General features: G+C 36.8%; 1 protein-coding gene across 1 annotated transcript in view; it reads left to right on the top strand.

The window, feature by feature from the left end:
- LOC139132922 (laminin subunit alpha-like) overlaps positions 1 to 12,397 on the top strand; it is a 121,699-nt gene that overhangs the window by 34,073 nt on the left and 75,229 nt on the right. The window contains exons 4-14 of the mRNA XM_070699276.1: positions 35 to 248; positions 794 to 912; positions 1,408 to 1,498; positions 2,095 to 2,229; positions 2,741 to 2,878; positions 3,565 to 3,702; positions 4,426 to 4,563; positions 6,414 to 6,545; positions 11,089 to 11,226; positions 11,597 to 11,670; positions 12,201 to 12,353. Of these exons, the coding sequence (XP_070555377.1) occupies positions 35 to 248; positions 794 to 912; positions 1,408 to 1,498; positions 2,095 to 2,229; positions 2,741 to 2,878; positions 3,565 to 3,702; positions 4,426 to 4,563; positions 6,414 to 6,545; positions 11,089 to 11,226; positions 11,597 to 11,670; positions 12,201 to 12,353 (1,470 nt within the window). The remainder of the gene's footprint in view (positions 1 to 34; positions 249 to 793; positions 913 to 1,407; positions 1,499 to 2,094; positions 2,230 to 2,740; positions 2,879 to 3,564; positions 3,703 to 4,425; positions 4,564 to 6,413; positions 6,546 to 11,088; positions 11,227 to 11,596; positions 11,671 to 12,200; positions 12,354 to 12,397) is intronic.

Here is a 12,397-nt window from a genome sequence, read left to right as displayed (position 1 = left end):
TTGATACATTTCTTGAGTGAACTGTTTCTTTCAGTACTACTACAGTATCAAGGATATTTCCATCGGTGGACGCTGTGTTTGTAATGGGCATGCCGATGTCTGTGCAACACCAGTGCCTGGAAATCCAACCAGATTACAGTGTTCCTGTCGTCATAATACATGTGGTGAACAGTGCGAGTATTGCTGTCCTGGATTTGTTCAGAAGAAATGGCGACCAGCAACCATTGATGATGCCAATGAATGTGAACGTAAGTTTATTCACTTTATGTCTTTAATGATGTCAGAAAACACCCCTTGTGATGTACATTACTGTGTACAATATTCATTGGCAACAGTGGTCAGTGAAGTACTTTTAATAAACATTTTAATAAAATTAATTGAAATCTTTAAATAAAAGTTAGGGTGAAATCTCTGTGAGAATATCTGTTGAGGTGACGTGCATTAACTAAGGATCATGTTTCATCATAATTTATCTTACAACAAATTTGGCTATCCAGCTGAACCAGCCTCATTGGTTTTGCATTTCTGATACCATGCTTAACATGATATTAGTACATGTATTGAGGGAAAACAAGTCAAAGAAGTTTTATTGTGATGGTTAGAGCCAATATCAGAGAAAATTGCCTTTGTGCATCCTCTCTGTAAAAGTTTTGCTGACAAACAAATCTAAAATACTTTTCACCTTATCTACCCCTCTTGAAGAATGGCAAGTTGTTGTTAACTTGTGGGAAGCTTTCCAATCATACTGGTCTTCCCTAAAGAAACATTGTTTGTATTATTTCGTTTTTCTCAGCATGTAATTGCCATGACCACACAGATGAGTGTGAGTATGATGAGGAAGTGGCTAGACTGCGTATATCTCTGGATATTTATGGCAATTATGAAGGTGGTGGAGTCTGCCAAAATTGTCAGGTAATGTCCTTTGCCCTTGACACTGATATTTGAAATGAAAGTGATAATTTACGGTATATGAAAGTTAGTATCATCTTGTTGGATAGTGATATTTTGTATGTCAGTGTATTTGAAATATATACTGGTGTACAGAGCTGACAAATTGAAAACGATTGTGAATTTTCAGATTAGAAAGAATTCATTCAGCAGATTTAGATGTGTGGTTGTCATGTAAAATTTCATTCACAGTTCTTTTTGAAATCTGATTATTTCCACGAAAAAATGATTGGCATTGAACAAAGTGTATTTCTTAAGGACAGTATTGGAAACTCATATCCCAATGCTTTAGTGGCAAGTTTTTGTCTTCAATATTATTGGTGCACTGCTTCAGCATTTTAGTTCGCAGCTTTTTGAGTAAAAATTGAACTCTTAGAACGTTTGTGTTTTCATAAGGATGATACTGGTAAAAGGATTGAGCACCGTGAGTTTATGATGTTTGATGATTTTGTTCATTAGCACAACACAGAGGGCATCAACTGTGAGAAATGCAAGGCTGGTTACTACAGACCAAGAGGTGTACCCAGAGATAGTCCCAATGTTTGTCAACGTAAGTGTGATATTTCTTATATTGTCCTTAAACAGTCTTTCATTTAGTGGTGATAAAAATAGATAATTGCTTTGAATACCCATTTTCACCTCATACAATTGCTTTAGTAAGATTTCTTTAAAAATACCCTTTCAGCTGTAAGTAATACATTTAGATTTCAGATTGTACTTGCTTTATTTTGCCATTAATTACTCTGGCAATATACACCATCGTCATACCAATAGGTAAAACTCAGCTGCAACAAACCCACTTTTATTGAGACTGCAACATAAGCAGTAGTTTCTTTTAAATTATCAGATTTATAAAGAGCACCCACAAAAGAGATCTCAAAACCCATATGTGGCAAGTATCTGAGCAAGGTCCAAGCAGAACACCTTTTTATATGATATCTAACACAATTATTTGCAAACAAGTACCAAGTAGAGTTAGCAAACAAAACTAGATTTTTGTTCAGCAATCCTTATCTCCTGATCTGGAGTGGATTCATGTAATTAAAGACTTTTCCTTAAAGACTTCTTCCCACTGGGTCAGCTGACCTTTAGTTTGCTTTTAATGAGAAGTATTAACCGATATATTATTTGTGATACTTCTTTCAGCTTGTGATTGTGACTACTTCTATTCCACTGGTTCATGTGCTGAAGAGACTGGTCAGTGTGAATGCAGACCGGAATATGCCGGTGTCAACTGTGATCGATGTGCTGATGGCTATTATGGTTACCCAGCATGCAGACGTAAGTCTAGTCTGGCATTATGTGGTGCCCTAAGATTGTGTGATGTGAACATGCAACTTTTACACACACACATGGAAGACATAAATGTGATGCAAGTCAAACTGTCTTGTCTTCTTTTTTTGTAAATGCCCTCAGGCAATACTGACTCAATTTTTCTTTCCCAGTACTTTTTGAATGTTCTGATGGTACCGGCTGTACTCATGAATATTCATATTACTCAACACTAAAATGGTATAGTCACTCATACGTTATGAGGCCAGGTTATGCTGACTTGTGTGCCAGTGTTGAAGTAGAAAATTACTATCACAAGGCACAGAGGAACTGTGTACAATGATACTTCATTTGTGTGAAATGATGACAAGGTGCATGTCTGCTAAAGCTGAACGGAATCCTCAAAAGTTTGGCAATGAGTTTGTACTGCAATATGCATGCGTCAATTTCTTGTGTAGGATATGTTTGTATAACTTAATCTATTTCAAGCATAAAATTAATTTTAAATGTTCAATTTCAGCATGTGATTGCCATAGAAATGGCACAAGAGATGGTGTGTGTCAGGTCGGCGGAGGGCAGTGTCCATGTAAACCGAATTATGTTGGTCTGAATTGTGACAGATGTGCTCCAGGTTATTACAACTTTCCAGAATGTGTCCGTAAGTACAGTTTAGTTTCTCTTTCAACGGAGAAATATCACAATTGTGATATTGCATCAGTAATCATTTTCTCACACTTTGTTTATAAGGCAAATGAACAAACTCTATAGTCAGTATTGTCAGTAAAATTACAGCTTTTGTTTTTGACATCAAAATTTTTGCTAGGATCATCACAGTGTCTGTTCGGATGTACAGTACTTGTAAAGACTTTTGCAAAGCAACAATGTTTCTTTAGATGGTATGGTTCATATTTATTGGACATATCACTACAATGGTAATGATGTAAATGTATCTGATAAATTATGTATTTGTAACTCTCAGTGTAAAATCTTTATGAAAATTATGTGTAACTATAATATGTGTAGCTTTATAACAGACATGGATGCAATCCATTTCAACCTATCTGATTTCCTGCCAGAATCAAGGATGTGATCTACATTTTACATGTGTTTGTTTAATGTTATTAATTTTTCTAGCCAAGCAATTAAAACATGATGAAATGCCAGGTGTCAGAGTTGTAATCCCATTCCTTTCTAGGTACCTCAAAAGCAATAGTAAAATATGTGAACATACTTCATCCATCCTTTTAAGATTGATGTCATTGGTTTGAAAATAGTTACTTCAAAGAGTAGCTCATTTGTTCTGGTATACTACTATTATAATTATTTAAAATTCTTTTTTAATAGCATGTGCATGTGAGAGAATAGGATCCAGAGATATGACTTGTGACCCAGAATCAGGTCAGTGTCAATGTCGGTCCAACTATGGAGGCAGAGCCTGTGAAGAATGTCAGGATGGTTACTATAGTTACCCGGCTTGTCAAGGTGAGTTTTAGTCAGTTATATTTACAATGAATGCAGTAGTTGGTCATCCCATCTCTCTTCAGTGATCTAAACAATAATTTGGTTTGGAGACAAAATCATAATACAAATAAAACTTTCAATATTGCAAGCAATGAATTGAGAATTCATGTACTGACACTTGCAATGTGAATGAGTGATACGTGTATTAGAGGCTTTGATAGCAAAGGAATGGTCAAGATGACATAGATACACATCAAACAGAGGGTTATTTCAATAAAATGTGATAAAACTTTGCAATGAAAATTTGTCATATTACAAACAATCTGAGTGATTGCCAAAGTCCATTGCAATAGGTAATTGATAACAGACAGAACCACTCATTGTTCGTACATGATGATGTAACATTCTTTCAAATAAAATACCATGTGCAAATAACTGTGATGAACTTTCTGTCACAAGACAATCTTGGACAGATTTGATTGGCTGTGCACCCCACCCCAAACTTATTTCAGGGTAGTCCCGTAAGAGACATACCAACCAAGGTTAATTTTCACACACACAAATTTTGAATTTGTTTCCTTCCATTGTCTCGCTGTAATTTTTCCAAGTGATTCACAGCATTTCTGAATCTTATGCCAAGTCTTATCTCTCCTTTACAGGGTTGTCATATTCCTTATCTCATGTTGTACATGTTTTCATGGTCATTGAAAAGATTTCTCATTCTGAACATTTGTTACTGTTCAGGTTGCTTCTGTGATAGTTTTGGTACGACTGAAGAAGTTTGTGACAAAACTAATGGCCGTTGTCTCTGTAGAGACAGATATGGTGGACCAAGATGTATGTCTTGTGATATTGGGTATTATAATTATCCAAACTGCTATGGTAAGTACATTAAACAGGCTACGAATTCCATATATTTCAAACTCATTGTCCATTTCTCAATCAAATTTTACAACTCAGTGACAGTAAAATCCTTTGCTTGTTTGATATTTCAAAGTCATTGTTCATTTCTCAATCAAAGTTTACAACTCAGCCCTATATGATAGTTTTCCAGAATTAGGTATACCTGATGAGGAAAACTGATATAAGGGAAGTCTGACAGAAAGATATTCCATTGCAACAATTGTATTTTTCTTGACATATCTCAATAAATAATCATTCCCGTGAAGTATGCAATATGTAATTGTGATGAGGTTTGTATGTGTTATTCTTGATTCTTATCAGTGCCATCTTCCTGGAAACATGGCTAATACCACATTCCAAGTGTAGGGACTTTGATAACACATAATTTAAAAAAATCATTAACCCTTTCAGGTCTGGTAACTTACCAGAGCTGCCCCTATATATAGGGGTTTAGGCCCAAAAGGGTAAACTATATCATTAGGGTGACCGACGAGAGGCCCTCCTATTCCCTACAATGGGGCTGACAAGAGTTTTCTGAGATGTGAACGCTCGGAAATCGAAGGCTTAAAGGGGGACCCAGGTAGTGATAAATTGTACAAATTCACCTTAAGTATGCAACAGTTGTGCACATTTATGTCTGTGAACAAGGTAATGACGTGAAAATCTTGAAGTTTGTGAACACATTTTGTCAACAAAGGTCAGAGGTGACGCCATCTTGGAAGTCGTCTACCTACTCGCATGTGAACGGTAGCTATGAGAGATCGCGTGAACGGAAATAGTTGCATTTCACAATGAATGTTGTGAAGACTAGGAAGTCAAGATGAGTGCAAAAATTTCCTAAAAAGGTCTTTTTGATTCCAGAAACTGCTGACAAATTTTTACTTTTAAACGGCTATGACTTTTGGCATCATTTTCCTAGAAGGGAAGGAATGGCCATGCAGGCAAATTGTACCTTAGATATTTTTCTACTTGTTTTGTGCTCTAAAAAGGCTCAGCTATGCAGTGCAAATTAGAGCCCATGGTTTTCCAAAGCAGAAGTAAAGTTTGCAGTAGTGCGTACTTAAACAACGTGCTTTTTCACCCGTACGCACCTGTCTCTGACCAGAAACAATGGCTTGTATCCATGATACTAGAAACACAAAGGTCAGCGTGAGGACAATCTTCCATTTTCTTTCACTGAACTTATCAACCTATTCAATAATCTCACAGAAATAATTTCGAAACTATCAATGCACCTTTCACCGGACTCATAATTGTACAGTTAGTCATCTTTGAGCCATTTTAACAATATTTGATCCGATTTTTGATCACAATGTCTCATTATTCTTCATTACAATATTCTCAGGAAAGAATTTGGAAACTTGATTTCCAGAGGCTGCCAAATTGTGGTCATGCTAATTAGCCAAATTATTTTTCCAGATTTGGGCTTTGTACCAACACTTTCAACAGGTGCCATCAAGATTTTGGCAAAAAATTTCAGTTTTAAAAATCGTCGGGTCATCCTTATATCATGATGATGCTATAGATTGTTGTTATTATTATTATTGATGAAACTGCAGCTGTAAGTTTACAAACCTGTGATTAACAAGATTCATATCCGAGACAGAAAATATTGAATCAACTAGTCTTGCTTTGAATGGTTTTGATCATGTTTGTCATTCAGACTCTGAAAGTTACAAGAAACTGTTGTGACTTATTATTATTGATTGTATTTTCCTTATTATTTTGACTAGTGCAGGCTTCCCATAAATATCTTTATTACTTAATTTGTACCATGGTGCATAACAGCTGTATCATCTACTAATCTTGTTTTTATGTTTTGATTTCAGAGTGTGGTTGTGACACTGGTTCTGCACACAATGGTTGTTCTGATTCCGGACAGTGTCCATGTCTTCCCAATTTCAGTGGCAGGAAATGTGATGTGTGTGCCACTGGATATTACAGATATCCGGAATGCATAGGTAAAACCTTTGTTGTAATATTTGACTTGAATATTTAATTTTTCAACAAATATAATTCTAAACCCTTTGTTTCATCACATTTCTCTGGTTCTATCTTAAAGGCCCGATAGCTATATCTTTTAGCATTATTCATGTGATTTTACTTCCAAACAAAACAAGTTCATAGGAATGTACTCATTGAGGGATGTTTATACAAGTAGAATAAACTGTCCACTGGGACTACATGTGCAATTTTGAGCAAGATAAATAATAAATGTTTGCCCAAACATAAAATGGCGCCCTCATGCAAATAAAGCAAAAACACTGTATGGCATGCATATATGCAAATTTGGAATAATAATATTTATTACTTAAAAGCGCACTACACTACGTCTCAGTGCTCTGTACATTACAATAAAATTACATATAGACATGACATCAAATCAATTTCAGCAATAAAAAATTACAGATAAGTACTATAACACTGCTTAAAAAGAAGAGTTTTAAGACAACGTTTAAAAGACTCACAAGACCAACCAAGACAGTGAGCATCAAAAGAAAGCTCATTCCACAACAATGGGGCAGCAATTGCAAATGCACGATGACCATAATTAACTGTAGTGCCCCTAGCGTCACGCCTGGTAAGAAGTATCTTGTTAGATGAACGGAGAGCACGCTCAGGGATATTTATAGCTACCAATGATTGCAAATACTGTGGACATTCGCTACGAAGAATTTTGAAAACAAAAAGCAAAATTTTGAACTTGATTCTCTCTTTCACTGGCAACCAATGAAGTTGGAATAGAACAGGTGAGATGTGTTCACATTTCTTAGTGCGTGTTACGAGACGTGCGGCCGCATTCTGAACTGACTGAAGTTTTCTAAGCTGATAGTCAGGAATCCCATGCATCAGGCTATTACAATAGTCTAGTCGTGAGGTGACAAAAGCATGTACTAATTTCTCTGTGGTCGGCATATCTATCAAAGAACGAATTTTACCGATTTTGTACAGTGCAAAAAAGGCAGATTTACACGTGTTATTTATTTGATTTGACATAGAACCATTCGAATCGAGCAGGACACCAAGATCTTTAACTGTAGTGGACGGGGTAACATCGAAAGTACCGATCTTGAGACTGTAAAGTTTAGTCACATCTCTCTTAAAACGCGATGAAAAGTGAACTACCTCAGTTTTTTCATCATTTAGGATCAGCATGTTTGACCTCATCCATTGACGCACATTATCAATGCATAATTCAAGATCCAACTTGACATCGTCTGGACTATTACAAACAACATAAATCTGAGAATCGTCAGCGTAAAGCATGTAATCTAGGCCGTGGGAAGAAATAATATCATCAAGAGGAGTTGTGTATAGAGTAAAAAGTAAAGGTCCTAGGACAGAACCTTGTGGGACACCAAAACGTAGAACAGCATCTTGTGATGTTGTGGAATTAATATTAACACGTTGAACACGGCCTGTTAAGTAGGAACGAAACCACTGTAAGGCTGAACCTGTTATTCCAAAACGACACTGCAATCTATTGAGAAGGATGTCATGGTCCAGAGTATCAAAAGCAGCTGATAAATCCAGCATAACCAAAATGACATCCTTTCGTGAATCTAATGCTGTCATGATATCATTATGAACCCTAAGCAATGCAGTTTCAGTACTGTGATTTGTACGATAAGCTGACTGGCATTTTGCATACAATGTATTTTCTGATAAATAGATTCTCAGCTGATCCGCGACAATACGCTCTAAACATTTGGACAAAAAACATAAATTTGAAACTGGCCTATAATTTTTAAGAAATTGTTATCAAGACTAGGTTTCTTTATCAAAGGCTTAATAAATGCAGTTTTAAAAACCTGCGGAACAGTACCTGATAAAAGTGAGCTGTTAAAAAGGTGAGTTAAAAACGGAGCGATTTCATAAATACAATCTTTAAAAACTTCAGTTGGTAAAATATCTAAAATGCACGATTTAGAAGATGATTTTGAAACTAACTTTAAAACATCATTTTCACTGACAAGACTAAAAGATGACAACGAACAGCTGAGAAAAGGATAAATAGCATTGTCAATGACTGGAACTAGGCCTTCTCTGTATTTCTCTACTTTCTGCTGGAAGAAATTCAAAAATGTGTCTCTAAGCTCATTAGGAGGGACATTTGTCGGCTGAATCTTTGCACTGGTCTTCTTCGATCCAGTCAGCTCATCAACGATCGCGAAAAGTCCTTTAGGGTCTGCAATGTTTATTCGATCCCGGTAGTAATCAGACTTCACTTCATCAGCTCGTCGATTATACTGTAACCGCGAGGAAACGAATATTTCACGGTGAACGATGAGACGAGAACACAACCACTTTCGCTCATGTTGACGGACCTTCCTCCTCATAGACATCAATTCTTCATTATACCATGGTGCCCTTGGCTTGTCAGTGAATTTTTTAGACGTAATCGGCACAAGATCATCGAGAATTTCAGAAATAGCCGCATTATATCCTGTACAAAGATCGTCAACATCCATAGTTTGATTGTTACAGTAGGTTGACAACGCCAGAGATATCTTCGACTTCAACTGTTCGCGATTAATAGATCGAAAATTTCGTCTTGACCTAGTCACTTTTACATTTGGTGGTCGAGAAACAGTCATCTTGAAATGAACCAGACTGTGGTCCGACGCAAGTATGTCCGAAACACCAACTTCGTCCAATAATGGATCAGATGAGCGTGTTATCAGCAGATCAAGAATGTGTCCAGACACGTGGGTTGGTTGATTTACATGCTGCTGAAGATTCTTTGAATTCAGTAGATCAATGAGTTTACCGGTGTCTGGTGACTCTGGGTCATTCATATGAAAATTGAAATCTCCGGCAATCAATAAGTGTCCAGGTAATGGAACGACGATTTCCAGTAGAGTTGAAAATTCTGATAGGAAATCATTCTTTGAATTCAAGTTTTTCTTGGATTTCGGTGGACGATAGAGTATGATCAGACGTAAGCATGTACAACCAGATCGTAGACAAATATGAAGCGATTCAAAGGAATTAAAGGCATGTATTTTTTTGTCAGTTACTGTCAAGTTTGACCGTAAAAGAAGTGCAACTCCTCCGCCTCGGCGATTAGATCGTGGCTGTTGATGGACAGAAAAGCCAGTAACGGAAGATAAAATTTCTGCAATGACAGGGTCGTCCTTGTTCTTGAGCCATGTTTCAGTCACCATGAGAAAATCAAGTTTTTCTTCTATCAGTGTTGTAGTGATGCTACTAATCTTACCGGTCAATGAGCGTGCATTCCATAGAGCACCTGTCAATCTCAGTTTGGTTTCATTTGAAGAATTTCGGGGGATATTCACCAAATTGGAGATTTTCTTCCTGGTCGGCTTGATGATTTCTGTCCGATTCGATACTATAGTTTCAATGGGCCATTTTGTACGATGACGAACTCCAGCTTTGGTTCCACGGGGATGAATCGCATGTTGAATTTTTCGCGATGCTTCGGCAACCTGTTGCGTCACTGTGGTATTGTTCCATCTCATTGACAGCAAGGCACGACGTGACATCTTCAACACGCTGGATGACTTGGTCAACACCATGATGACCGACAACGAATACTAGGTCCGGAAACACAGTCAAACAATAAATAACCAGCACCAAGCTCGAGATAGACAGCGCAGATGGAGATGTAACCGATATAGACGTAGAATAAACAATACAGTCACCAAAACTGCTAAAAAAACCGAAAATTGAAGAGCGCCAACAAAACACGTCTTGGCGGCCGGGATCAGCGCCCTCAATTCTTCACAGAAACAACAGAGTGGTCCAATATAATGCACAGTGCTGAATGTTTTCACTGGGACACCATATGCTATGGTTTTTTTGTAATATTACAATTTTTAAAAATGGCAGGAAATCAAATAATGGTTAAAATTTAAAGTTACTCGTCCAATTTTTCAGTGGTAAAAGACTATATCTTTAAATCTGTAGAATTTAAAGAAAACCAGAGAAAACAGAAAGTCTTTTTCAGGTCGACAAATTTCAAGAGTTACAGCTACAGGGGCTTTAAGGTATACTCTCTTAAACCGCTCTACAATTAAATGTCGTACTCAGGCTTGAATGGAATTAATTTGTTTTCACATAACAACTGTAATTTAATTCTCTACAAACTATATCATGTGATTAACAACCAATATGACTTCAACTTATCACAGTAATATTTGCTCACAATTGTCCCTTCCTACAGTTCTTCATATCAGCAGTCTTTTCAGAACTCTGCTGTTCTCATTCACTTTTCTTCCAATACTGTATCACATCACATTTATCTCATGGTCTCTTTAAAAGTTATCCATACCATCACTGTCAACACCTGTGATCACAGTCCTGGGTGATGCTATGTCTGTATATCCCTCTGTTTTTTTATCTACTGGTATAACTATATAACTATTGTATATCATGTCTTTGGTCAAATCCTCGCCAAATGAAATGTATACCTCCACAAATGGTAAAAAATACTTTCCTTGTTTGTTATAATTTATCAATCTGTATCCCATATTCTTGCAGCTTGTAATTGTGACAGGCAAGGTTCTCTTACTATTGGCTGTGACCAGCTGACAGGAGAGTGTAATTGCCGTAGTAACTTTCATGGACCAAAGTGCAATGAGTGTGCTGAAGGATTCTATAACTTTCCTGCTTGTGAAGGTCAGTACGGATGCAGACAAATGCTGAATGTAATTGCGGATAGGTGTTGAACATTTTTATCAATATTATTATTTTAAGCGATGAAATGCGTCATTCTTGAGAAGTTTAAATATGTCAGCAAAAAAGTTTCACAACAATACAGATGTTAGCATACGTATACATACAGCTACAATTTACATTTACTTCTGACAGGATACAAACACACTGCCTCTGTACTTTGATGACAAAAGAAAAGTTTTTATTTCAAACAGCAAATCAGAAAGTCTTTGTTAGTCTCTTGTGTTTAGTGAAAAGTTTAGTCAGCTGTATATCTTGATTGAAAAGTTGTGCCTTTAAAAATACTACTCGGTTGAATTTTAATGCCTTATAGAGTGTAAATGTGACCCTGCTGGAGTCATCGCTGTACCAGGTGAACCACTTGGAGGGTGTGGTGCTGCTACACAGGTAATTTACCTTCAGTGGAAAATTTTATTTTTCTGACTGCAAAGTATGAATTCTTATTGCAATGCGTTTAGACTTCTTATCTTTACTACACAAACATCCTTCTCTGTAGAACTGCCGTCAAGTCATTTATTGATACGTGAAATTGCAAATAATAAGAAATGATATTGTTTCTTTATTAACGCAAGATGACAGTCAGTGTTTTTGCTGTAGCATGGAACATGGACAAGAGGAATGTGGCTACTTTTGCTGTTCCCTAACCTGGTTGCTTCAATACTAAGTGAAACCCTGTCAACAGTGATTGCTTTACCACAGTCAAAGAATAGTACTTGTGACTTTCTGTACCAGTTGATGTGTATGCATACCAGTGTATTATGGTTTATATACCAGAATCTAAACTCAGAGTCAATCATAGGCTACTAAAAAGATGGCTGATATTCAAGGGAAGTTTTCTCATATTCATTTTGGTTTAAAGTAAACATTGTCACAAAAGCAAGAACATGTTGACCATTCCACTTTCATTCAACGTACAGGGTTTGTGTAGATGTAAAGAGAAAGTGACTGGTAGGACATGTGACACCTGTGAACCTCTGTACTGGAATCTACAAATCAGTAACCCAGCAGGTTGTGAAGAGTGTTCATGCCATCGTCCTGGTACTGTTGCTGGAGTTGGAGTCTGTGAAGGTGTAAGTAACTGTCTGTCAATTTACTTCTCCTGTTTGCCATTCCA

Source organism: Ptychodera flava, chromosome 5, assembly GCF_041260155.1.
Source record: "Ptychodera flava strain L36383 chromosome 5, AS_Pfla_20210202, whole genome shotgun sequence".
NCBI lineage: Eukaryota > Metazoa > Hemichordata > Enteropneusta > Ptychoderidae > Ptychodera > Ptychodera flava.
The sequence above is the reverse complement of the archived record's forward strand: the minus strand, read 5'-3'. Positions and strand labels throughout refer to the sequence as shown.